The sequence below is a fragment of the Danio rerio genome, chromosome 10, assembly GCF_052040795.2.
Source record: "Danio rerio strain M-AB ecotype USA chromosome 10, GRCz13ab, whole genome shotgun sequence".
Classification (NCBI taxonomy): domain Eukaryota; kingdom Metazoa; phylum Chordata; class Actinopteri; order Cypriniformes; family Danionidae; genus Danio; species Danio rerio.
Genome location: NC_141030.1, coordinates 14,520,130 through 14,547,865, shown reverse-complemented (window position 1 = coordinate 14,547,865; position 27,736 = coordinate 14,520,130). Strand labels below are relative to the sequence as shown.

Sequence of the window (27,736 nt, the reverse complement as noted above, 5' to 3'; positions counted from 1 at the left end):
CATATTTTTACTTTTTGATTATATTTTCCATTGCATTTTACAGTTTTTTTCTACTATTTTACTTGTTTATAAAATTTTTATTTAATATTTTCCCTAATATTTGGGCTGCTCGATTATGGGAAAAATCATAATCACGATTATTTTGGTCATAATTGTAATCACGATTATTAAAAACGATTATCAGTTGAAGTTAAAATTATTTGTCCTGCTGTGAATTGATTTTTATATATAAATATTTCCCAAATTATGTTTAACAGAGGTTTTTGTTTACAGGATTTCCTATAATATTTTTTTTCTTCTGGAGAAAGGCTTATTTGTTTTATTTCAGTTAGAATAAAAGCAGGTTTGAATATTTTGAAACCTATTTTAATAGCTCAATATTATTAGCCCACTTAAGCAATATATATGTTTGATTGTCTGCAGACAAAACTACTGTTATACAATGACTTATCTATTTACCCTAATTACGCCTTTAAATGTAACTTTAAGCTGAATACTAGTATCTTGAAAAGTATCTAGTAAAATATATTGTGCTGTCATCATAGCAAAGATAAAAGAAATCAGTTATTAGAAATGAGTTATTAAATCTGTTATGTTTAAACTGTGCTTTAAGCATCTTCACTGTATTAATTTTATTGATTAATAATAAAAACAGTCGGCAGCAGCAGGAATATTGCACGCTGTCACTTTAAGAATAGTGCAGCTCTGATATGGTTTCTCTATCACGTGTCTTTTGATTCTCAACTTGTTAGTTTATTCCACAAATGAGGGTTACTATGAATAATCACTAAACACTGCGCTCTGACACAAATGTGCATGTACTTGACCATTAAAGCGCTCACATTAAGATCGCGTTAGATGTGTGTCTAAGCACGGCGCGCACACACACAACAGCAAGTGCTCTTTGCACTTTTAAAAACATGAATGATGCGCATCCCGTGCTGCAAAAGTTACATTACAGCACATGCTTTTAGTCATTTTCACGTGGAACTGAGCTTTGCAGAGGCAAAGAGTTTTCACACGTGTACAACTGGAAAGGGGGCGGTACATGATGGAATAATCGCTGATCTCGATTAATGTTTTTTCATGATCGTTAAAAGCCAAAATCGAAATCGGATTTTTGATTAATTGCACAGCCCTACCTAACATAAGAATTTGCTTGTGTTAATTTTTAGATCATGATCTTTTTGCATTTGGTATTGTAACAAAGTGAACTACAAACACCACACAAGAACTAAAACTGCTATGATGCAGTGCGACAATTGCCATGCTTCCACTATAGCACCTGAAACGAGCAAGCCAGAGAAAGCCAAGGCCAGTCGCGTTTCCACTGTCACTTCCGGGGCCTGATCACGCCAAAGTGGGGATTTCTCGGGGCCAGCTGGGGCTTCAGGGGGGAGTGAAAGAAGAGGCGGACTTTGCTGCCCGGACTGGTAAAGATGGTGTGCCGTCATTACACTAGTTTTCCGATCGCACACGAGTACATGCGGCAAACAAATAAATAAATAAGGAAAAGCAAACATATAGCTTCATAGGCTCGGGACTTTTTGCTTTGGATCGCCATCATGTTTCCCTTTTAAATGTAAGGCTGTTGCATAAAATAATAAAGTTTAATTTATAAGTGACATTATTTGCTGCATCCTCCTTGATGTTTCAGTTACACATAATAATCTTTATTTCATATTAAGCTTTATTGCCAGGTATGTTCGCACATACGAGGAATTTGTTTTCATGACAGAGCTTCTACAATGCAACAGAATTACAGAAAAAGGACAAAAAAACAGATAATAAAAAAAAGCAGTAAGCAAGTGTTTGTACAGCTATATTACTATATACAATGTTATATGTGCAGCTGTTATGTGCAAATTGGCTTGTAAAGTATGTTGTTAAATAAGTGTATTTGTGTATAAAAGTGTGTGGCAAGAAGTGATGTTGGTTCCACAATTATTACTATCAATTGTTCATGAGATGGGTTGCCTGAGGGAAGAGACTGTTTCTGTGTTGGGCTGTTTGGTGCGCAGTGCTCTGTAGCGTTGACCAGAAGATAAATGTTCAAAGAGGGAGTGTGCTGGGTGTAAGGGGTGCGAAGTAATTTTGGTAGCCCTTCTACTTGCTCTGGATAAGTAGAGTTCTTGGGGAGTAGGGAGGGTTGTACCAGTGATACGCTCAGCAGTCCGAACTATTCGACAAAGTCTTTGGAGGTCAGATTTGGTAGCAGAGCTAAACCAGACAGTTATTGATGTGCAGATGACTGATTCTTTGATGGAGATGTAGAACTGTTTCAGCAGCTCCTTTGGGAGGTTGAACTTTCTCAGTACTTTCAAGAAGAAAGTATAGCCTCTGCTGAGCTTTTCTGACAATGAAGTCAATGTGAGTGTCCCACTTCAGGTCCTAAGAGATGGTGGTGCCAGGACCCACTGCTGCCATAATGCTGTCCATGATGCTCAGTGGGGGAAAAGCAGGGGATTTCTCCTGAAGTTCACTTTCATCTCCACTGTTTTGAGCGTGTTGAGCTCCAGGTTGTTGTTGCAACTCCTTAACCTCCTGTCTGTAAGCAGAATTATCATCGTCCTAAATGAGGCCGATAAGGGTGGTGTCATCTGCAAACTTTAAAGGGCCATAAAAAAACCCCTCGTTTCAGCAGGGTGTTTTCACACCTCTACTTTGGAAAAAGTCAGAAAAGTGGGCGTGTCCAGCTCTGTTTAGGGGGGAGTGTCCGAGGAACTAAAGTGGGAGGGTGTGGGAGTGTCTATTTGGGCACGCGTGAGTTTCGGAGTCAAAATACACACACAGGAGAAAGTGATGATGTTTAACCTACATGGACATCTGTAGTCGAATTATTTGCCAAATTATTAAATGTTGGACTTTAACTGCAGTTTGGCTCTTTGATTCAGGGAATTCATTCATGCCCCTTGCGACAAACGAGATATTAGATTCGAAGAACTGCTCTAAGCGTGTATTTTTCATGCAATGTTTGATACCGCACGGCAAATGAGAGAAAAAAAAAACCTCGGCATTTCCCGGAAACTTAGATGCACTCGGCAGGTAGCGTCAGAAAGCTGCGTGTTAGGGCTGTAACGATACACGATATAAAATCGAAATCGCGACACTCAGATCTACGATCCTGTGTCGCGGTGTGATAAGGGAGAATCGCGACACACCCCGTGACTACCTTTCCAACAACGTCACGCGTGCCTGCAAAAGTTGAGCTAATTAACTTTTTTTTTGGTTCGACATTACAAGCACTGCTCCGTTTAAGCCCTCGCAATATTTAGCCGGGAGAGCTCGCACGGAGCTCTTAGTAAGGGGCCGTCTGAATGTGTCAAGAATATCAAAAACAAAACCAACTTAACCCCACTTGACAACCGACAACGCCAGAAACATTGCCAATGCTATCAAAGCGGCCGGATTTTCAGCGCATATACGATGATTTGCTCACACTGTTAATGTGGCTGCGCAGAGAGGGATGGGCGTTCACCAGATGTCAGGTAACAGCGCAAACTTTTCTGTAACCGTGCTGTGCGCTTTCTGTTTGAACCTTTGAGAGTGCTGACTGACAGGTGCGCGATAGGCTACTTGAGGTCAGAAAACACGACGAACCTTTCAGCTAAAATAAACACAGTTTCTATAGTTATACTTTATTTAGAGATAAAGGTATATATATGGCTCTTCATATAATTACTCTATCTTGCTGGAGTTTATAGCCGTTGCGCTTTACTCCAGGACGCATTAACACTGCTCTGAAGGTCTAATCGTTGTTTTAAGTTATCCAGAGCTGTATGAATATACAAATCTTGAACATCACAACAGTATTAAATATTACAATTGTAACACCACAGACAGCAACACTTTTGCACAATCGATACCCAGCTGATTCAGTCGTTTCATAAGAGGACAGCGCCTCTTCTTTTTTCCTTGTCAACATAAAGGCAGTGCGGTGCGCCTCGTTTTCGGCCACTTGTTTAACTGCAAGGCATACTTAATTTGCGGGACGATAACGTATAACCCGTGCCTATACAGACGCATTTGCTAAAGAAGCAAAATGGAAGAAGAATATTGCTGTTTGATACAGACCTGTTGATACTAAACCAGCGCTTATGTTGACCTGGATCTGCGTAATAAATGCAACAAATAGGCTTTACTTTTTATTTTACAGCTTAAAGCATGTACGCAGATCAATGCAACATCATATTTAAACAAACTGTTTACAAAAAGTCTACATATGCGCGCGTGTTGTTGTCTTTTCATCACGCAGCGCGCGCACTTGAACCGCGAGGGAGAGAGAGGAAACCATAGGTTATATCAGGACATATTCTTTAAAATAATGATTTCTATTAAAAATGTAAAGGTTTTGTGATTATAATAATAACAGCGGAGCATTACATAAATGCATATTTTCCGTGGATCAAGCAGCTTGAGGAAGTCTGCTATTTTTATTTGACGGAAGAAAAAAACATATGATTGGAAAAAAAAGCCTATGCCGGTTATTAAAAAGAATCAGTCAGTATTTTCGTTTTTTAATATAAATTAATTATTTAAGTGAAAATAATTTAGGGCAGTCCTATTTATTTTATTCATTTTATTTAGATTATTCTGCTCTTCTGTGCTAAACACTGCAGGTGCGTGAAGATGCTCTTGTCACCGGCTCGGTCCCAGCTATTCCCTTCACTAACCAGCAGAGGTCATCATCACCGGACTATTGACATTACGTCATCCATCTACACTGATTTCAGACACACCTGACACACATCTTCAATCACATTCCACACACATATAAGCAGCACTCTCACGCTGCTTCAGTGCGAAGTCTTGTTTTGCCCTGCAGACATTTCTGAGCGTTTTCCCTGACTCTGATTACTTCTTGTTGCCAACCCGGACTGTTTATTGACCCTGTATTTATATTGCCGCCTGCCCTGAACTATTGCCTGCCTTTGGACTCTGATTCTCTGCTGCCAGCCCCGATCCCAGCCTGTTAACCGATGCCGATTTCTAGTCACCTGTCTGCGACACCGTACTCTACTGCTATACACTTGAGTATATACTTCTTCTTGTTGTATCTCATTTATACAATAAACGTACTGCACATGGATCCATCTTTGTCTGAGCATTCGTTACAGCTCTGTTGTTCTGTTCCGCTATTAATATATAAAAATAAATCAGTATTTTAAAATGCAATATGTAATGTGTCATACACGAAATAGACTTGTCAATTTGTTTAATATAAAATTAATAGTAATCTGACCAGTTATCCGTTAATAACCGATTAATGAGCGGCGGTTGTCGGTTAGCAAAATTAACGAAATGAGCATCCCTAGTAGCTATTTAATTTACTTTTTCTATGTAAGAGAACTTGATTGAAAAATAATTTTCAACATGCTTGAACCATCTACACAATGGAGTTTAGTTCTGTTTGGTTTTTCAACAGTATTTTGTTACAAAGAAAACAGAAGTGATATAGCTTTGGCTATTTATTTATTTTATATATGGCTATTTATATTGTTAATAATTTGCATAGTTAATATTGTTCTTTGATGTTTAGTTTATAAAGATTTTTCAAATGTTATTTAATTAAAAATTGTTTTAAAAATCTTTTTTTCCCACCCCACACGAAAAAAAAAAAAATCGTGATACGAATCGAATCGTGGGTCAAAAATCGTGATACGAACCGAATCGTGGGTTTGGTGTATCGTTACAGCCCTACTGCGTGTGTTATTCCGTTCACAAAATGCGGTAAAAACCCTACACGAGGTTAAAGTTTGGTTGTGGTGCTAACATGTTTACACTCTGTGCTATAGTTAACTTAGTTCGATATGAACAAACTGAATAAACAAAGAGCACTGGTCACTCACTTACCAAATCTGTAGAGACAGGACAATCACCAGCAACTAGAGCCGCGTCTTTATGAAGAGAAGACTACAAGCGAATCCGGATCTCAGCGTTTGCAGATGAGAACAGCTCTCAGGTAAACAATAATCCTCCTTAGACACGCAAGTTATTGTTGTCGAGCGTCGCGTACACTGGTAATCCACACGTGACTCCAGCTGCGCTCTCACAAAGAGAAAATTAAAACAAAACTTAACGGCAGCAAACTATAAAAGCAACACTTCATGCTTGTTTTCCCAACACAACGTGGCATCTCTGTCGTGTAAACACGGTGACACTAATGAATATTAATGAAGTTGCAAAATAGAGCGCGCTGATTGGCTTGAACCAAGCCTTACTCATGCATTAATGCATCACACTGTAAGATGTAATAAGACACACTCTGGTACAGACGTCCAGTCTGCACTTTGGAATACAACGCTATTATGTCATGACCGTGACGCAGCTTCAAAAATTCGTTTCAAACCGGAAGTACGAATTTGCTTAAAATAAGGCAAAAACAACCAATTTACACTTTTTAGTGAAATATAGGTGTCCTAATAGTGTTTTTAGCAGTGTGGGACACATATACGACTGTCAACAGCTCAAAAAATGTGTTTTGGTGTTTCGTGACCCTTTAGGAGCTTAACAGAGCGGTCCTTTGAAATGCAGTCATTTGTGTACAGAGAGGAGCAGTGGGGAGAGGACACACCACTGGGGGGCGCCAGTGTTGATTGTGCGAATACTGGATGAAAATTTCCCCAGCTTCACCAGCTGCTGCCTGTCCGTTAGGAAGCTGTTGATCCACTGACCGACAGAGGTTAATTTGAGCAGGAGAAGTTTTGGCATGATAGTGTTAAAAGCCGAGCTGAAGTCAACAAACAATATCCTTACATAGGTCCCTGGTCTGTCTAGGTGTTGCAGAACATAATGCAGTCTCATATTGACTGCATCGTCCACAGACCTGTTTGCTCTGTGGGCAAACTGAAAAGATTCAAGTGAGGGTTCAGTGATGTCCTTCAGGTGGGCCAGCACCAGTTTTTCTAAGGACTTCATGGCCAAAGATGTCAGCGCCACCTGTCTGTAGCCATTAAGTCCTATAAGTTTGGGGTTCACAAGGATGGGGATGATGGTGGGCTGTTTGAGGCAGGAGGTTACTTTACACCGCTCCAATGGTCTGTTGAAGATCAGGGTGAAGATGGGGGCCAGTTGGTCAGCACAGAAGTTTAAACAGGCTGGTGTTATAAAATCTGGCCCTGGTGGTTTTTTTCCTCTTCTGTTTCCAGAAGACCTGGCACACATCTTATTCACTGAACTGAAGTCCAGGTATGGGGGAGGCGGGGTTGGTGGAGGTGTTAATGGTGGTGTAAAAAGCAGTTCAGAGTGAGTGTGGGGCTTATCTCAAACCGGCAGTAAAACTCATTCAGGTTGTTTGCAAGTCGTTCGTTGTTTACAGTGCTGAGGGATGGTGTCTTGTAATTTGTGATGTTTGTTTTTTTTACTTTTCCACATGGATGCTGAGGTGCTGGAAGAAAACTGAATCCTTAGTTTCTCAGAATAGTTCCTTTTTGAGACTCTGATCTCCTTTTCCAGTGTGTATTTGGCCTGCTTATACAAGGCCCTCTCCCCATTCCTGTAAGCAACCTCCTTGGCTTGACGTAGCTGTCTAATGGCTCGCTTCCACGGACTGGTACAGTACGGTACGGTTCGGGTCGGTATGGGTCACCTTTATCAGGCTTGCATTTCCACTATCAAGGGTACCCTATTTGGTGGCCGTGGTGTAAGACAAAGTTTCAGTCGCATCATTCTCGCTCCAGGAAATATCTACAGTAAAGCTGCACAGGTCGTTCACATATCATATTAAAAAAACTTCTCACAAAACAGATGCTTTACACACATAAATACTTCTGTATAAATGTTTATTACTAACTTTTCTATGAACAGGAGTTGATTATAACTGCAGATCAATGACAGTGCAAAATAGCGTAATGGCCTAACAGGCCACGTCTGTAATAAAATAAAATAAATAAATGAACATATATAAACACATACAGCCCCTTACAGTCTCCGATTGTCACCGACTCGGTCCCAGTCATTCCCCTCGCTGACCAGCAGAGGTCACCATCTCCGGACTTCTAACCATTACGTCATCCTTCTCACTCAGATCCCAGCACACCTGTTCTCCATCTCATTAATGACCCACGTACCACATATAAGCAGCTCACACACACACTTCATTGCGAAGTCTTGTTTAGCCCCAGCCAGCATTTCTGAGCGTTCTATCCTGCCTGATCTCCCGTTTACCACTTCAGCCCGTTCCTCGACTCTGCTCTGTCTTCTGCCTGCCCTTGACCTAAAGCCTGATTACACGGACTCTGATTCTCGCTGCCTGCCCCTGACTAAAGCCTGTATTACGGACTCTGAACCACGCTGCCTGCCCTTGACTCAAGCCTGGTAATCACTCTGCCTCTGTTATCTGCTAATCATCGTTGAGTTGTATGTTGTATGTTCGCACAACCGTGCGAGGTGTTGATGTTTAAGTGTGACTTAATAAATACTGCAAAATGGATCCCTCCGTGTCAGTCTCCCCGTTACAGAAGACTTCGCCCAACACGGATCCCGCAGCCATCCAGGTTTTGTCTCACGAAGTCACCACACAAGCTTAGGTATTGTCAACACACCAACAACAACTAACACACCTAACTCAGTTAACAGATGAACTGGTGAAATCCCTCCAAAACCTGCAAGCTGCTGCCACTGCGCAACCCACCGCCAACTACCCTCCAAGTCCACTTGTTGTTGCACAACCCCCGATGACTTCCGGAGTTCGATTGGCTTTTCCTGACAAGTTCTCAGGTAACCCAGCAAAATGTAAAGGCTTTCTATTGCAATGCAAACTGTTTATCGCCCAACAACCCCATCTGTTTAAGGACGAGAACGGGAAAATTGCTTTTGTGTGCTCACTGCTCACTGGGAAAGCGCTAGACTGGGCTACTGCAGTTTGGCCAGACAGTACCCCGATATTTCCCTCGTTTAATGACTTTCTCAAACGTTTCTGCACTGTGTTCGATTATCCGGAGGGTGGTCGTAACGCTGGCGAGGAGCTACTGTGTATCCAACAGGGAGATCGCTCCGCAACTGAGTTCGCTCTGCAGTTCCGCACCTTGGCAGCGCAAACTGGCTGGGCTGATGATCCGCTCGTCACGCTCTACAGAAGGGCTCTAAAGCCAGAATTGCAGCGAGAGATGGCATGTCGTGACGATGGGAAAACTCTGGATCAACTAATCGAGCTTTCCATAAGGTTAGACACTCTCCTCCGCACTCGCAATCCGCTCTGCTCAATTGCTTCCAGTCCTGCATCCCCTGAAACCTCCGCTGAACCCATGCAATTGGGTAGAACCCGTCTGAACCCAGAAGAGCGAGAACGACGGAGAAGAAATCACTTGTGCATTTACTGCGGACTTCCAGGTCATACGAAGGTTGTATGTCCCAACAAGCCTCTCCCTAAAACCCTCTCGGTGAGTGCAACCACTATGTTCACTACCACTAATAATGTTGTGAATCTGCCTGTCACTTTGAGAAATGATGGAAACGAGGTTGAGACTATGGCCATGATCGATTCAGGAGCCGCTGGTAACTTTATCGATTACACGTTTGCCACCACTCACTCCATTCCTCTAACCTCCTGTGATTCCTCCATAGCCATCACTGCTGTAGATGGGCGCCCTTTGGGAGAAGGACGTATAAAATTCCAGACCCTGCCAGTCTTGCTTCAAACAGGCTCTCTTCATGAAGAAGAAATTTCCCTTCTTGCCATCAACTCCCCTAAACACTCTGTGATTCTCGGGTTACCATGGCTACAACAGCATGACCCTCAAGTCTCTTGGAGAACTGGTGAGATCATAAAATGGAGCAATCAATGCTTTACCCAATGCCTGCATCCTGTTTCCCCTATCCAGATCAACACAATCAACAAGACCGAAGACTCTGAACTCCATCATGTTCCTGATGCTTATCACGATCTAATTGAAGCATTCAATAAGCAGAAGGCTACTAAGCTCCCTCCTCATCGTGATAATGACTGTGCCATTGAGCTGCTACCCGGCACCACGCCCCCTCGTGGTCGCATATTCCCTCTCTCACAACCTGAAACTGAGGCTATGAAGAAGTACATCTCTGAGGAGCTAGAAAAAGGATTTATTCGACCATCTACTTCTCCCGCTTCAGCAGGGTTTTTCTTCGTCAAGAAGAAGGATGGCAGCTTACGCCCTTGCATCGATTACCGAGGATTGAATGAGATCACAGTCAAATACCGCTACCCATTACCATTGGTTCCTGCCGCCCTTGAACAACTCCGATCCGCCCAGTATTTCACTAAGTTGGACCTCCGTAGTGCCTATAACCTCATCCGCATACGACAGGGAGACGAGTGGAAAACCGGGTTCTCTACAATTGACGGCCACTATGAATATCTCGTTATGCCCTTCGGCCTAGCAAACAGTCCTTCCGTGTTCCAGGCATTTGTAAATGAGATATTTAGAGACATGCTCAACAAATGGGTCATAGTATATATTGACGACATCCTGGTCTATTCCAATTCGCTATCTGAGCATATCCAGCACGTTCGGGCAGTGCTCAAACGTCTCATTAAAAACCAGCTGTATGCAAAAAGCTCCAAGTGCGAATTCCACCAGACCTGCATCTCATTCCTTGGCTACATTATCAGTCCAGAAGGCGTGGCCATGGACCAGCAAAAGGTTGACTCTGTGACACAATGGCCGCAACCCGAAACCATCAGGCAACTACAACGATTCCTGGGCTTTGCTAACTTCTACAGGCGCTTCATACGGAACTTCAGTTCAGTCGCTGCCCCACTGACCGCCATGGTCAAAGCCAACAATGCTCGCCTTAAATGGAACCCCGACACTGTCCGAGCATTCACCCAGCTAAAGACTCGCTTCTCCAGTGCACCCATTCTGCGTCATCCTGATCCCGAACAACCCTTTGTCGTCGAAATTGACGCGTCAAACACTGGAATTGGAGCCATCCTGTCCCAGCGATCCCTAGTGAATAAGAAGCTCCATCCCTGTGCCTTCTATTCTCGCAAGCTTAACTCCGCTGAACGGAACTACGATGTGGGAAACCGAGAACTCCTCGCCATGAAAGCTGCGCTAGAGGAATGGAGACACTGGCTTGAGGGCGCAAAACACCCTTTCATCGTCATCACTGATCACAAGAACCTAGAATACATCCGGTCTTGTAAACGTCTGAATCCTAGACAGGCAAGATGGGCGCTGTTTTTCACACGATTTGACTTCCAAGTCACCTATATCCCTGGTTCGAAAAACATCAAAGCAGATGCTCTGTCCCGCCTCTCAGACGATGAGACCTCTGAAATCCCTGACGAGCCCATAATCAAAAGTCCTCTAATTGTCGCTCCCATCCAGTGGGATATAGATCAGGAGATCCTCCAAGCCGCCGAAAGTAATCCTTCTCAGCAGCCCTGTCCGGAGAATAAAATCTTTGTTCCCTCGTCGCTTCGAGAAAGACTCATCTCCGAGGTACATGACCACCCCAGTTCCGGTCACCCAGGCAGCACAGCCACTGTGCAAATGATTCAATCCCGCTACTGGTGGTCATCCATACACAAGGATGTAATCAACTTCATTAACAAATGCTCACCCTGTCAGATGTCCAAACACTCCCGTCAACGTCCAGCTGGATTACTCCAACCCCTGGAGGTGCCACATCGTCCTTGGTCACACATCGCTATAGATTTCATCACCGATTTACCCATATCTCAGGGCAAAACCACCATCCTCACAGTAGTGGACCGATTTTCGAAATCCTGCCGCCTTATTCCCATTTCCAAACTGCCCACAGCCATGGAAACGGCTGAGTTACTCTGCGAGTGTGTGTTTCGGTACTATGGTCTCCCCGAAGACATCGTATCGGATAGAGGTCCCCAGTTTACATCCCGACTCTGGTCAGCATTCTTCAAAAATCTCCAAATCAACGTCAGCCTAACATCCGGCTATCATCCCCAATCCAACGGGCAGACAGAGCGCTTGAACCAAGAGATCGGTCGATTCCTCCGCACGTATTGTCACTCGACCCAGAACGAATGGGCCAAATTTTTGATGTGGGCAGAATATGCTCAGAACTCCCTCAGAAAGGCATCTACTGGATTAACCCCATTTCAATGCGTGCTGGGCTTCCAACCTCCGCTCTTTCCCTGGTCCGGCGAGACCTCTGAACTCCCTGCGGTGGATCCCTGGTTTAAAAACTGCGAAGAGGTCTGGAACGCAGCTCATACTCACCTCTCTCACGCCATAAGGCGTTTCAAGGAACAAGCCGATCGACACCGACGTCCTGGTCCCATGTATTCCCCAGGACAATGGGTATGGCTTTCCACCCGCGACTTACGCCTCAAGCTGCCCTGCAAGAAACTCAGTCCCAGGTACGTGGGTCCTTTCCAGATAGAAAGACAAATATCTCCTGTTTCGTTCAGACTGACACTCCCTAATCATTTTCGTATTTCCCCAACTTTCCATGTCTCTCTGCTCAAGCCTGCTGCTGGTCCAGCCGAGACGGATAGGGAGGTGGCAGCCGGTGAACAGGGTCCCCCGCCTCTCATGATCGATGGCGAAGAGGCTTACCAGATCCACGAGATCCTGAGATCCAGACGCCGGGGCGGTCAACTCCAATATCTCGTTGATTGGGAGGGGTACGGTCCGGAGGAGAGATCTTGGATTAACCGCAAGGACATCCTCGACACCACACTACTGGAAGAGTTCCACTCACAACATCCGGAGATGCCGGCCCCTCGCCCCCGTGGAAGACCCCGGCGTCGAGAATTGCCTCACTTCAGGAGCCGTTCGTTGGGGGGGGGCTCTGTCACCGACTCGGTCCCAGTCATTCCCCTCGCTGACCAGCAGAGGTCACCATCTCCGGACTTCTAACCATTACGTCATCCTTCTCACTCAGATCCCAGCACACCTGTTCTCCATCTCATTAATGACCCACGTACCACATATAAGCAGCTCACACACACACTTCATTGCGAAGTCTTGTTTAGCCCCAGCCAGCATTTCTGAGCGTTCTATCCTGCCTGATCTCCCGTTTACCACTTCAGCCCGTTCCTCGACTCTGCTCTGTCTTCTGCCTGCCCTTGACTAAAGCCTGTATTACGGACTCTGAACCACGCTGCCTGCCCTTGACTCAAGCCTGGTAATCACTCTGCCTCTGTTATCTGCTAATCATCGTTGAGTTGTATGTTGTATGTTCGCACAACCGTGCGAGATGTTGATGTTTAAGTGTGACTTAATAAATACTGCAAAATGGATCCCTCCGTGTCAGTCTCCCCGTTACACCGATATGTTACCAACTACTGAAAAACTACACACAGAAGACATTTCGTTCTTAATTAGGTTCAAAACAACACAAAGTATAGCCTACAGTCAGTGAAAACCTCTCATCTGTGTCTGTACTCTTCAGCAGCACATGTCATGTAGCCTCTGTTAGAGAGTAATTCCATCATTCCTAGTTCATATTAGTCCAAAAGGTGATAATAATAATTAAAACAAGGCAGTTTGTTCACGTTTGCTGAAGAAATAACATGCTCCTTTTTTCCCAACTTTTTTCCGCGCTTCACTCTCGTGTTTGTCCTTTTCTTTCTGAATATGTCATTCTCGTGTTTGTCAGTTTGTCAGCGTCAGACTGGCTCGTTAAAAAAAACTGCGAGGCACAGGGTAAATCTGCTCTACTCCATGGCTGTGTGGCTGTTCATCAGGACGATGATATATGAATATATAATTCCGCTGTAATCTCTTGCTGTGTATTTCAAACATGGCGGGTCCTTTGTTTACATTCTGGCTTGTTGTAAGTGAATGACGTATCTCTTCTGTAAACCAATAGCGTTCAGCTGCGCGTCTAGCTCCGCCTTTTGGTACCCTTTCTTGTGTTTGGGACCCTTTCGAAAGGGTGCCGAAAAAAGGGTACGGTATGGTTTGGTTCGGTACGCCTTTTGACAGTGGAAACGGCCATTAAGTTTTACAGTGAACTACGGTTTGTCATTGTTGTATGTGAGTTGAGTCCTGGTAGGAATGCACATGTCTTTACAGAAACTAATATAAGATGTTACTGTCTCTGTGAGCTCATCCAGATTGTTTGCAGCAGCTTCAAAAACATTTTTTTCAGTGAGGTCGAAACAGACTTGTAGATCCCGCTCTGTTTCGTTAGTCCATCTTTTCACAGATCTTAATACAGGTTTGGCTGTTTTCAGTTTCTGCCTGTAGGTTGGTATGAGATGAATCAAATAATGGTCAGAGTGTGCCAAAGCTGCTCGTTGGACGGAGCGGTATGCATCCTTTACTGTGGTATAGCAGTGATCCAATATGTTACTGTCCTTTGTGGGACATGTAACATGCTGTCTGTATTTTGGCAGTTCATGGGATAGTTTTTTTTTTTTTTTTAATCCCAGAGAATGATTAAAACAGAGTCTGGGTGTTGTTGCTCTATCACCATGATCTGATCAGCTAGTTTCTGGCTCTCACTGGCCAGACAGGGGAAATGCAGCTAACCAGCCACCCTACCAAATGTGTTTGTAGATTACAGATTTGGCTGGTTAGACAGCCACTATGACTAGCCACTTTTTTGACAGTTTTTTTTTTTTTTTTAAGTTGCCAGTGCTGGTTCATCACAAAAATTTGAATCTAAGTTTATGATAGTTTGTAAATATCCATGCAAATGTGACCTTAGAATCGAGAAGCAGCATGATTGATAAAAATAATGTTAAAAAAAAAAAAAAAAACAGGTGAATACCGAAAAAACAAAATTGTGGCTAGTAAAAATGACAAGTGCCTAGTAATGTTGAGAAACTACTAGCCAAAGTAACTGGTGATCAAAACAGTTAATGTCAACACCTGCTCTTGCTTTGTTTTGGAATTTATTTAAATGTAGTGGTGGGTAGGCATGGGACGGTATAAGATTCTGACGTTATGGTAACCTTAGATAAAATATCACTGTTTCATGGTATCACGATATTGTGCTCAATGCTCTAAAATATATTCTTTTTCAATGTCTAGGTAAAAAACTTTTTTCCCCTTTGAAAACAATATATTTTATTTTTTTGAAAGATTTATAATATTTTGGAGCAGTAAATATGTCAGGTTAAGTAATGCAAATGGATCATTGACTTCTGCTGTCTTAAAAACACAGATTTCTTTACAATTTAAAATGGCATCTTTGGATATTTTTTTTTTTTTTTTCTGAGGGAGATACTGTTATCCTACAAAAAAATGTAAAAAAAATAATAATAATAATAATCATACACTTACCTTAAGAACAGTATTACAAAAAAATTTGGCAAAATGTTGGTGGTTTTAAAACCTTGAATTTTCCAAGTTATACCTTAAAAATGGTTATCGTCCCATGCCTAATAGGTGGGCAAAGCGGGACTTCATGAAACATTGAAACAGTTGAAGTTAATGTGTCGAAGCTTTAAAATGTTTTGAAATCCGTCTCTACAGTGACAACTAGTGGTCAAATTATATGTATTGCTCTGGAACAGCTTCAGTAAATAATCAGTTAAGCAAATTTAGGTAATAAACCCTATGTTGTAGAGTCGAGGTTTCAAGTGATTTAGTGAAGCGGTAAAAGTTCCTGACTAGCAGAAATAATGGATGAGTTTAATTCCAGGGTAATGCAGCTATAGATGTTTTTAAAAGCTTTGTCCTTGTAACATGTTTTGTTTTACAATTGGTCTGACATCAAAATGAACACTTTGTTATTAAATATGTCTTGTTTTGGTCATATTTTTCTCCAACCCTGACAGTCAAAAGCAGATTCGCCAGATCTCCAAATGCTTCTGAAATGACAGATACTTTCAATCACTTTAGTCAAGTAACCAAGTGTTTCGAATCACATTACTCACATAATCTGGGTGTTTTAAAACATGCTTCGGTGCAGTGTTTCGCAACACATTAAAAGTAACTTTAAGTGACATTAACTGACATCAACAACTAACATTAAACTAGAACACTGAACTTACAACATAACCACATGTTCTGGAAAATGTCCACATTATGGTAAAAACAGGGTAAAGATTACACCTAATTATACTACACTAAGGATTTGTTAACCCAGTCGTTAACACTGTAATCATGAATGTGTCAGGAAAAAACAATGACCAAAGGTACAATATATTGCACCAAATACTTAAGTACACTAAAGGCCAGCCACTATCAGAAAGTCTGACTCACAATACACAACTGAACACAATATATTGCAAATAACAACCCACAACACATATCTAAAACTCAGCCAGTTCTTGTCTCCCACTGGTGTTAGCATGATGTGCTTTCTAAAATACCTGTGTGTTTTTAGTTTATATCCACAGTAGCTCAATCCCTTGGTATGTAGCGAGTGACCAGATCGAGTTTGACATTTGCAGCTGTACTTGTTGACAGAAATGAAAATAGAGGGAGATCATTGGAGATCCCGCTCTTTCAGAAAGCTTCCGCCCATAGAGCCTGTCTGAATCCACAGAGGGTCGAACGGCATCCACCCCCCTCCTGTACTTCTCTGTGTTTCTGCCTCACTCACACCTCCACAGGACAGGCCTGCCAGAACAGTCTCTGCCAATTAGTTTGTCATGGTCACCACTGTTTTTTTATATCACACATGGACTGGCCATTTAGAATATGGATGCATGGAGAAAAGAAGCCTTTTGTTTCTCTCTGTTCCATTAAAGACTCTGTAGTATAAAGTTGCTGCAGTGAGGTTTGTATGCAAATCTACAGACTGGCAAAAATGGAACAAAAATGTCTGGTTGATAAATTGTATGAATGATAAGCACATTTTAGGTATTGTAACAACAGGGAGTAACACCAACAACTGAGGTAAGATCCAATATGCAGGTTTATTCACAGTCAGGCAAGCAGTGGTCAATACGGGTGCAAACAGGTGTGTGAGGACAATCCAGAATCACAGTCGAATACAGGCAAGAGGTCAGAAAGGCAGGCGGCAGGCAAAGACAAAGAGGCTAACAAGGCTTAAGGTGCACAAGATAACAAGACTGGGAAATGCGTTGTAATGCTACTGTGACAGATAACAAGACTCAGCAATCTGAATGAGTGTGTGTGCTGCTTAAATAGTGTGTTATCAGTCTTTGACAATCCTCAGGTGGTGTGAATGTAATCAGTCTAGATGAGGAAGCATGTGTGAGTGTGACCGGAGTGCATGTATGAATATGTAGTCCAGAAATGGCAGATTTGTAGTCCATGGTTATTGTAGGGGCAAATCAGCAATCTTATGGGAAATGATTGCTGGTAATCGTGACAGGTATATACACTGAGCACATTCACGACAGTCATATTGGGTGATTCTAGAATTTTGGCAATGTTTTGTGTCTCCAAGATAAACCTTCTATTATTAAAAAATACAACTTTAATGAAACTACTAATACTGGAACTACTAGAATTGCCATAGCAGTCATTTTGACCTTTCTTATATAAGACGTCATATTGTTATGACTTTTTTATATTCAAAGCTTTTATTGAGATAATAAAAGAGAAAGTTAAATTAGGCTTTGGATGTAAGTAATCATATATAATTATATATATATATATATATATATATATATATATATATATATATATATATGCACAATTATATATTTACAAATATAATTAGTCATCGCCCTTAAAATATGATATTTTTAAAGCCTATAAATGCATAGTTAGGTTATGTTAGATTGCCCTTGAATATAAGCGACTAACTTGCATTTTCACTTTCTCAAGGAGGGGAGAAGGGTTTTTTGTGGCACTGAATATGCTGTTTTTAAAGACATATCTGAAGTAAAGTTATGTTCTTTTCCAACAGAAAGTTGTGCTTTTTTAAGCATAAGGTTGCTAGGCAACCAATCAAATTTAGGGCCAATCATTCACCCGTGCATCAAGGCGCAAGACGTGCATGGTTGTTGCGATTTGTTACTATTTTCAGGCCAGCACAATTCTAGTTTGTAGAGTGCGTACAACACCGTTTCCTTATCCACGAAAATAAAAAAGTCAAGTAAAGAGTAAAGGCTTGTTCTTTATCCTCATGCAAATGTTCCGTTTAAGACTCAGTTGCATCATGCAGTGTCACATTTGCTATTTACATGGCGAACTTTGTAAGCGTAAAAACTAAATGCCTCACTATAACAATTAAAGGGAATGGAAGATGAGACTGATTGGTTTAATGCATGTTATGCACAAAACACACCTATAACTCATTAAGAGAATTAGCATAACCCTGTTAGACCATTCCCTTACCCCAACCTTTAGTTTTGTGCGTTTACGTGAAGGGGTAGGGGTGACAATTCTCTTTGGCTTAAAGGCGTAGGGGAAAGGGCTAGATAGTAGGGTTGCTCGATTATGGGAAAAATCATAATCACGATTATTTTGGTCATAATTGTAATCACGATTATTCAGAATGATTATCAGTTAAAGTCAAAATTATTTGCCCTTCTGTGATTTTTTTTTTTAAATAAATAAATAAATAATGTTTAAGTTAGTAATTTTTCATAGTATTTCCTATAATTTTTTTTTAATAATAAGAAAGGCTTATTAGTTTTATTTCAGCTAGAATAAAAGCAGGTTACATTTTATAACTACTGTTATACAATGACTTGCCTAATTACCCAAATGAGGGTTAATATGAATAATCACTAACCACCACGCTCTGACACAAATGTGCATGTATTTGACCATTAAATTGCTCACATTAAGATGGCGTTAGATGTGTGTGCTCTGCTCGTCTCCGAGCCTGTCCGAGGCTAAGCGCAGCACGCGCAGCACGCGCACACACAAGTGCATGCACTCTTTTTTGCGCTTTTAAAAATATGAATGATTCGAACGTACATCAATGAATGATGCGCATCCCGTGCTGCAAACACTACATTGCAGCACATGCTTTTAGTCATTTTCACGTGGAACTGAGCTTTGCAGAGCAACAAATGTGTACAATTAGAAAGGGGGTAAAGTAACTCAAATAATATTACATATTTTTAAAAGTAATGCGTTGCTTTAATCGTTACTTTATAAAAGTAATATTATTATGTAATGTGCGTTCACTGTAATGTACAATCACTGCCAATAACAAACTAAAATTATTTCCATGTTGGATTCTAAGTGGACTACACACACACACACACACACACACACACACACACACACACAACGCGCGCAGTACAGCGGACCCGGTGAGCGAGGGAGGGATCCCTTTAGATTCATCCACACGCACGATTGCATTCATTAAATTTGCTTAAACTAAGCACTCTAAAGTATGGCTGTATTTTACAAGCAAACATTCTGACACAGCAATGTAATACTCTAAAATGTGAGGGCTCATGGAAGTAACGTTAGCTTAAAGACAGAGAATAGGGCTCTCTTTGACAGCTTGCGACTTCATCCGCCACTTTCACTACAATACATTTACATGGACACTAAGGGTGTCACGATCCTCCAAATCCTCGATTCGATTACATTTTCGATTCTAAAGGCACGATTCGATTCAATTTTCGAATATGAATAATTAATTAATGACCAATTAATTATTTGTAGCCTACCGTTTAAACTACCTGACCTGCATGGTCTTTGTTAAACAAATACCCAAACAAATCATACGATACACACATAATTACCACCTGTCCATCACTTTTTCTGCGGGACTCGTGAATAGGCAGTGATCTGTGTCGTTATAATGGCGTCGGTAAAAAAGACGCACAACCAACAGGAACCAGCCAACAGTATCTGAGGTGTTCGCTAAAATGACTAAGTACAAGTGAGTGAAAGATTGAAGCAGTCCTCTGACTGCCTGGACCTGCTGTCTCGAGCACATGGCTGTGTCTGTGTGGTCACGTGATGTGCATTTTCAGAGGTAGAGAGGAAGGAGGGCTGCTCAGAAATGCTACACGCCACTGTGGATGTCAAATCATTGTCATTTTAAAATGCCATTTAAAAACAAAGACAGTGTAAACAGGGCCTGAGTGTGTACTTTTCGCGAGCGGATTTGCAACGGGGGCGGGCGGAGGATCGCGATGCTGGTGTTGTCTATTGGACGAACCGTACGTAATACGTACATAGCAGAGCTTGCAAAACTGTGTTTTTTTTTTGTAGACAACACGAATGTTGTCAACATAACTCACTGGAAATCCAAAATGCTTACACACCGGCGACTTCATTGAAAGAGGAGAGGGTTTAAGTTCAGTCGACAGGTCTCCTGCTTCTGCAGGTTAAAGGGTCACGAAACACCAAAACACATTTTTTGAGCTGTTGACAGTCGTATATGTGTCCCACACTGCTAAAAACACTATTAGGACACCTATATTTTACTAAAAAGTGTAAATTGGTTGTTTTTGCGTTATTTCAAGCAAATTCGTACTTCCTGTTTGAAACAAATTTTTGAAGCTGCGTCATGGTCATGACATAATAGCGTTGTATTCCAGCGTGCAGACTGGACGTCTGTGCCAGAGTGAGTCTTATTACGTCTTACAGTGTGTTGCATTAATGCATGAGTAAGGCTTGGTTCAAACCAATCAGCGCGCTCTATTGTGCAACTTCATTAATATTCATTAGTGTCACCGTGTTTACGTCACAGAGACGCCACGTTGTGTTGGCAAAACAAGCGTGAAGTGTTGCTTTTATAGTTTGCTGCCATTAAGTTTCGTTTTCATTTTCTCTCTGTGAGAGCTCAGCTGGATCACGTGTGGATTAACAGTGTACGTGACACTCGACAACAATAACTTACGTGTCTAAGGAGGTTTATTGTTTACCTGAGAGCTGTTCTCATCTGCAAACGCTGAGATCTGGATTCGCTTGTAACGTTAGTCTCCTCTTCATAAAGACGCGGCTCTAGTTGCTGGTGATTGTCCTGTCTCTACAGATTTGGTAAGTGAGCGACCAGTGCTCTTTGTTTATTCAGTTTGTTTGTATCGAATTAAGTTAACTATTGCACTGAGTGCAAACATAGCACCGCATTTTGTGACCGGAATAACACACGCGGCTTTCTGACGCTACCTGCCGTGTGCATCTAGGTTTCCGGGAAATGCAGAGTTTTTTTTTCTCTCATTCGCCGTGCCGTATCAAACATTGCATGAAAAATACACGCTTAGAGCAGATCCTCGAATCAAATTTTGCGTTTGTCGCGAGGGGCATGAATGAATTCCCTGAATGAAGGAGCCAAACTGCAGTTAAAGTCCAACATTTAATAATTTGGCAAATAATTCGACTACAGATGTCCATGTAGGTTAAACACCATCACTTTCTCATGTGTGTGTATTTTGACTAAAACTTTGTGGCGCGTGCCCAAATAGACACTCCCACACCATCCCACTTTAGTTCCTCCGACACTCCCCCCTAAACAGAGCTGGACACGCCCACTTTTCTGACTTTTTCCAAAGTAGAGGTGTGAAAACACCCAGCTGAAACGAGGGGGTTTCATGGCCCTTTAACAAGCACTTCAACAAGCTTGTTTTTTTCCCGCTTGACAAGCCAAGCTGACGTGATATGGGGGCGTGGCAGCATCGACGATTCTATTTTTTGATTCGATAATCGACATTGAGCATAAATTTCGAACGATTTCGATTCAAAATCTAAATCGTGACACCCCTAATGGACACCAATACTCCGGTTTTATGATTAAGAGTCTACTATGTAAGCAACGATTTTTGATTACCTACAAGGATCATGCGACTCCCGAAATGCGGGGTTTTTTCTTTCCTTCCACCATGCGGTATCAAACTCCATTAAAACATCCTGAATGCAAATATGCTGAATGAAAGTGAAGTGCTGAACTGCAGTTAAAGTCTGAAGATTAAAAATTAAACATACAAAATTGCATGAAACTCTGGAGGAAACGCAGGATAGCCTGATGATGTGACATTTTTTTATACTGAAACTTACCTTCTAAAAGCGTGTCCTTGGTCTTATCCAAATTTCTTTGCACATTAAACACACGCAGGGCCGGAGCAAGCTGAACTGGTGCTCTATGCAAACGGCAATTTAGCCGCCCTCAACCCGAAAGTGAAAAAGGAAGTGAACGGTTTGCTGATGAAAGCGAGCACATTAAGGGAGAGGGTGGGTGTAGCTGATGAAAGTGAAGAACGGGGGGTTCACTTGCTATTCTGCTGAACACATGTCGACCACAACAGGATAAAAAAAAAAAAATGCAATTCAATATATATTCCAGTTCAAAATATATATATATATATATATATATATATATATATATATATATATATATATATATATATATATAGTTTTACAAACTAATAATGTTCTAAACTGAAACCAAGATTAACCCTCTGACTATAATTCCACCAACAAATTCTACAATCATTGTATCCATATTACTGTTCTTGAAATGAAAGATCCTTAAGGCCTTTCTTGTTGTTTAATTCCACAAAATGGGACTCTAAAAGTCGTTTGGCTCATTAAATCTATTCCACTAAATTGCAATGAGGTACAAACTCTCATCTAAGCTATCAACCCTTTGCGTTATTTCATTCCTGCTCTAATAAAAGTCATTGTTTACGTGACTAACTGAATGTATTCAGTGCATCTCCCTAAAGAGCACCCAGGCAGTCTATTTCCTCTTTATCTCAGGTGACTGTCATGTTTACATTAATTTTATAATTGCTCGCACAAAACATCTGAATAGGAACAGCACTGTACCCACACCCACAGTTCCGACTACTCATTGTACCGTTTTGCCTGCTGAATTGCAGCCTGTCCTCCAAACAAAAGCACTGAAAGCGTTTCCGACAATTTGCCGGCTGGTCTGCTTGGAAACCCGGCCAACAGCACAAACCGACTTACATTGCAGAGGCACTGGACGTTCCCTTAGGACAGCTCAATGGAAATTAATTCACGCAGAAATATCAAACTGCGCTCAAAAAAGAACCCTTATCACTAGGCGGCAACTCCGACAGCAGACAAAGAAAGCAATCTGTGCAGAGGAAGAAGAGGACGAAGGCTGTGTTTCATTCACAGGACACACTGCCCTCCTCCACCACTGGAGCGTGCATTCCTCCATCAATTCCAGTCTTTTTCAGCCAAGCCATCATTATATCCTCCGGGCTCCAGTGGTGTGGATGGGGGTTGGGTAAACCACAATAACTAAGGCCTGGGATTTCAGATCAAACCTGATTTTAAAACCACAAACGTGAGTACAGTTCCAACATAGTATAGTCCTCTGAATGCACATAGATGAGAGAGGTCATATGCTTGCTAATTGTAGTAACCAGTTTTATAGATCTCACAGAAATGCATGTGATCAAATGTGACTTTAGGATAAAAACAAACATTGAGAACAATCAACCTTGTCAGTTGGATGTTCAGGCATGTTTCAGCTATTAAAGCATGCAACATCTGGTGGGTGAAGCCTGCTCTTGTTAATATCAGAGAGTTGTAAAAAAGGTTTGACATTTATGATTTGGGAATAGGGAGGCTGACTCGGTTAAGAACAGTAATAATTGTATCTACAGTACACAAAAACACAAAGAATGGTCCCTTCCTATTTTTTTTTTTTTTTTTTGATAAGTTCTTAGTAACACAAGGTTTTCTGAAGCTTGAATAGGGAACTTGTTTACAGTCAAAAACATATGGAAGTTTTTCTGAAGTTTAGGAGAAACAATTTTCCTTAGGAGATTAAAAAAGATTGAACCATTCCAGTTCAATTATGCTGAAGTACAGCCCCCCCCCCCCCCCCCCCCCCCCCTGTGATTTATTTATTTATTTTTATTTTTCAATCGCTGTTAAATAGATTTACATACTAGTTAAAATAACTAATTTCTAAAAACAAATTTCTTGTTTTTGCTAGGATTTTTTGGTGGAAGAACATAATATTTTTGACTGTTGAGTAATGCAGGCTTCCAAACAACATGAAGGAATAAAGTTAACATATTAATTTTTAGAAATTTAAGTGGCCTGAAAATGAAACAATTAGGTTACCCCCAAAAAGGAAAACAAAGAAAAACAAGAATTGCTTCAGGGCTGGTCGAATAATTGTAAAGTAATCAAAATGAACACTCCAAACCAATAATCAATCTAATTATTTCAAGTCGAACCAATTTTTTTTCATTTACTTACCTTACTGCGTGTGGTGTCATGTGTCCCTGTTCTGTTTGTTACAATTGTGTTACTTTGCACTATATTAACGATGATCGGAAGCTGGGCCAGAGATGCCTTGAGATGGCATATTTTCCACTACATCAAAATTATTTAAATGAAACATTTGTTTACAAAAGATGCAAGAAATGCAGTTTAAAATAGTATTTACAGCATTATAGAGTTATTGTATTTAGAAGAGATACTGCTTATTTTCTACTTTTTATATAAAAAACATTTAAAATAATAAATTTTGTTTCCAAAAGTGCAAGTTATTTATTTTCACTCTTTAATAAGAAAAAGTTCCTGTTCATTTTGGGCAATGTGTGTTTTAATTTCAATTGTTCGACAGTGATGTTCAATAAATAATCATAAATAGATACAAATGAAGTAATGCTTCCTTCATTTGGAAATCTCTCACTTGTAAAATGTGAGCACATTTACTGTGCAAAACCTGTCAGTGAACTTTAAGAGCAAAAAATAACAATGGAGGAAAATAAAAAATGGAGGAAAAACTAGTGTAAGTTTGGCACGAGCACTGTGTCTGTTTGACGTGTCATCTGATCAGTATCACAATCAGGTCGAAAAGTTTAAAAAAAAGTTGAGGAGAGATTGAACTGAACTGCATTAATTGTAATTAAGTTAAAATGTTCAAGTAATCGAGAGTTTAAATTTAGGCCAAATCGCCCAGCCCTAAATTATATTGTTTCTGCTCATTTTAAATAATTTGGAGATACAGCAAATATCATTTGTCCAATGTAGTTATATTGCAATACTAGTTTTTGCTTCAATTCGGTTAAAGCTAGTTTAATTAGTAAAGTTATTGACAACAGTAGTGTTAAAGTCACCAGCAATCTAGCTACTGCGGATCACTGGAGAACTATAGTTACAAGCCCTGCCATGCACCACACACAAACACCTGTTCTGGTTTTATATTGATCACACACACACACACACACACACACACACACACACACACACACACACACACACACACACACACAGCTGGGAGCTGCTCAAGGATTGATTTGACAGACTATAAATAAAGCACACTTGCACACACAGGGCTGAGTCTTGTTAACCTGTAAACATTCATTGCCTTGTTTTCTAAACTCTTGCTTATTTGATTGACTTTTGCAGTTAGCCACCAGAACCGACCTCTTTGCCTGTGACTCGACTACTCTTTTTTGATTACCCTATGTGATACTGTTTGCTCCTGTGATTGACCATTGCCTATCTGACCATTCTGATTAAATAAAGACGCTGTATTTGGATCTTTAACCCCAATATCATTACCAAGTGGCTTGTTTTGTCATGAATCTGAAAATGGGGGCTAATACTATTGACCTTATAATATTATGGTCAATATGGACTTATAACATTATAATAGCTTTGTCAGGTTTTATTATTGTTGTATTTGCTTAATCCAGTCAAACTAAACTAAATAATTTTTTTTTTTCCAGAATAAAAAAAATCCCCCTGTTAAACAGCACTTGAGAAATATAGGAGGGCTAATAATTCTGTCTTCAGCTGTATAAAAGTTTTGTGAAGCATATTTTGCACACTCTTACTTAATTGTTTTGGTAAAATTAACTTTTTTAGTCAGCCCAATTTACATCAATCAAAGTGACACCAACATCAAATAAAACTTAAATAATTTTCTTTTGGCTTAGTCACTATTTTAGAGGTTGCCAGTAATACAGTAATATAAAACTGTATTCAGCCTGAAGTGGGCTACTAAGTTGAGTTCACTGTCTTATTCATGTGAGTGAATCATCTGCCTATTACCCTTAAACCTTCTGACAGCTGTTAGACTTCTATCCCACTTCAACCATTTTCTCCATGATTAACGCCGCCTCTCATCACTGAGTCACGTAAATCCTTCTAATATCCTGACAAAGTCTCCTAAATACCTGCCGAGTGTTCTAAGTATTTCAAATACACATGCAGCCATTATGAACATTGCCAATATAAACTCGGTCTGCCATAATACAAGAAAAATTAAAGCCATAAAAACCACTAGATTGTGAAATGAATGTCACAGTCTACCCACGCCACACAAAGAGGTCAGACTCTCATCAGCGTCTGCGACATTCAGAAATGCAGTTCAAGGGGAATATGTCACACATGTGCGGCATCAGCAGCGTCCGCATTTGCATAATAATGAAGATGTTCACCAACCTTGACAGGAGCCATTAACTTCCTCATGGCCCGCCTGGCACATGCACCTCCCAATGGGCACCAGCCACTCCCCCTCAGCACTGCAATGCATCCTGGGAAGTTCATCGGCCACCGAGTTGTTGACGCAGGTCCCTGACACCTCCAGAAGCTGCGAGGAATCTGCCCCAGTTATAGTATCCGGGAAAAGGGCCAAATTCCTGACAACAAAAGGACACTTTTTGTAGAAGACACGGACGGACACGAGGGCGATACACGCGCCCAGGTCTTGGAAAGCCAAGTAGAAGCCTTTTTTGGTCAGTGGACCCAGATCCCTAACTTCCGTGTTTAGCTTCATGACTCTGTCTCCGAGATCAAGCTCCGTAAAGCTCTCGTCGGCGGCAATGGTGTCAATCTTTGAGTACTGGCTTTCCCGAATATTCCTTCTCTCCTCATCATTGGTTTCGTAATAGTACACGTTGAAAGTCTCCTTGCACGTCCCCAGACCTCCGGGGAGACTGTTGCAGTCCCGTAGGGTGAACTTGAGCTCCAGGAACACTCGCTGGGCACCTTGGGTTAATATCCAGTTGGTCTGCAACCAGTTGTTCTGGTTGTGCTCCATCACTTTGCACACTTGGTATGTGTGAATTGGTGCATAGTTCTCATCCACCTCTCCGATTTCTTCCCACTGAAAAAAAAACAAGAAAAACAGAGTTTTTCATAAAAAAAAAAAAGATTTTTGATCAAAAAAAAAAAGAGTTCTAGAAACTAAAGGTATTTTCACAGTTGTAGATCAGTCCTCTTGGTTATTTTGGTCAATACCAAATCAGGAAGCAATAAATGTAGTCCTAAATCACTTAAGGCCTTAATTCAGGAATGCTAAAATTGGTCATGGAGGGCCAGTGTCCTGAATAGTTTAGCTACAACTTCATTCAACACACCTGTCTGGAGGTTTCTAGTGTACCCAGAAAGAGCTTCATTAGTTGGTTCAGGTGTGTCTAATTGGGATTGGAATTGAAATATGCAGGACAACAGCCCTAAAGGACACAGATAGGGCAATGATTTAAATAAATGTATTTTTCTATTCTTTGTTTGAGGAAAAAAGAATCTCAAAAAGATTAAGTGATGGTATACTGTTTTTGACGTAGATGTGGTTGTAAATGCGTAATTTTGCTCATGTGTGCCCCTAAACACAACAACAATGGCAGATGATGCCCCGTTTATACTACTACGTTTTAGTTTTGAAAGGCATTTTAGAATGAAAATGGGTGTGGTCCACAGTGGCGTTTCACCTAGCGTTTCTGAACAGCTCTCTGTCCATACCATACTGCGTAAAACGCACATCATATGACCACACACACTCTGGCATGCACTTCAGCGTATGCATGCATCTCACCTCCAGGCAGTCAACGGAGAGCTGTGCACAACAGACGGTTCATCAAGGATCTAACGCTGGATCTACTGTAATCTCACTATATTTGTTAAACACGATTTGTAATTAATCTTGTTGTCTATATTTCTCCAGGAATGGGTTGCAGTTAGAAGGGCATCCGTTGCGCAAAACATAT

General features: G+C 41.1%; 1 protein-coding gene across 4 annotated transcripts in view; it reads right to left on the bottom strand.

Annotated features, from left to right (window-relative positions):
- unm_sa34860 (un-named sa34860) overlaps nucleotides 1-27,736 on the bottom strand; it is a 196,526-nt gene that overhangs the window by 129,862 nt on the left and 38,928 nt on the right. For all 4 annotated transcript variants that reach the window (XR_015500869.1, XR_015500870.1, XM_087270253.1 and 1 more), the window contains exon 3: nucleotides 26,193-26,856. Coding sequence is in view for 2 of the 4 variants with exons in the window: in XM_087270253.1 (XP_087126379.1) it covers nucleotides 26,193-26,856 (664 nt within the window). In the remaining 2 variants the exon portion in view is untranslated. The remainder of the gene's footprint in view (nucleotides 1-26,192; nucleotides 26,857-27,736) is intronic.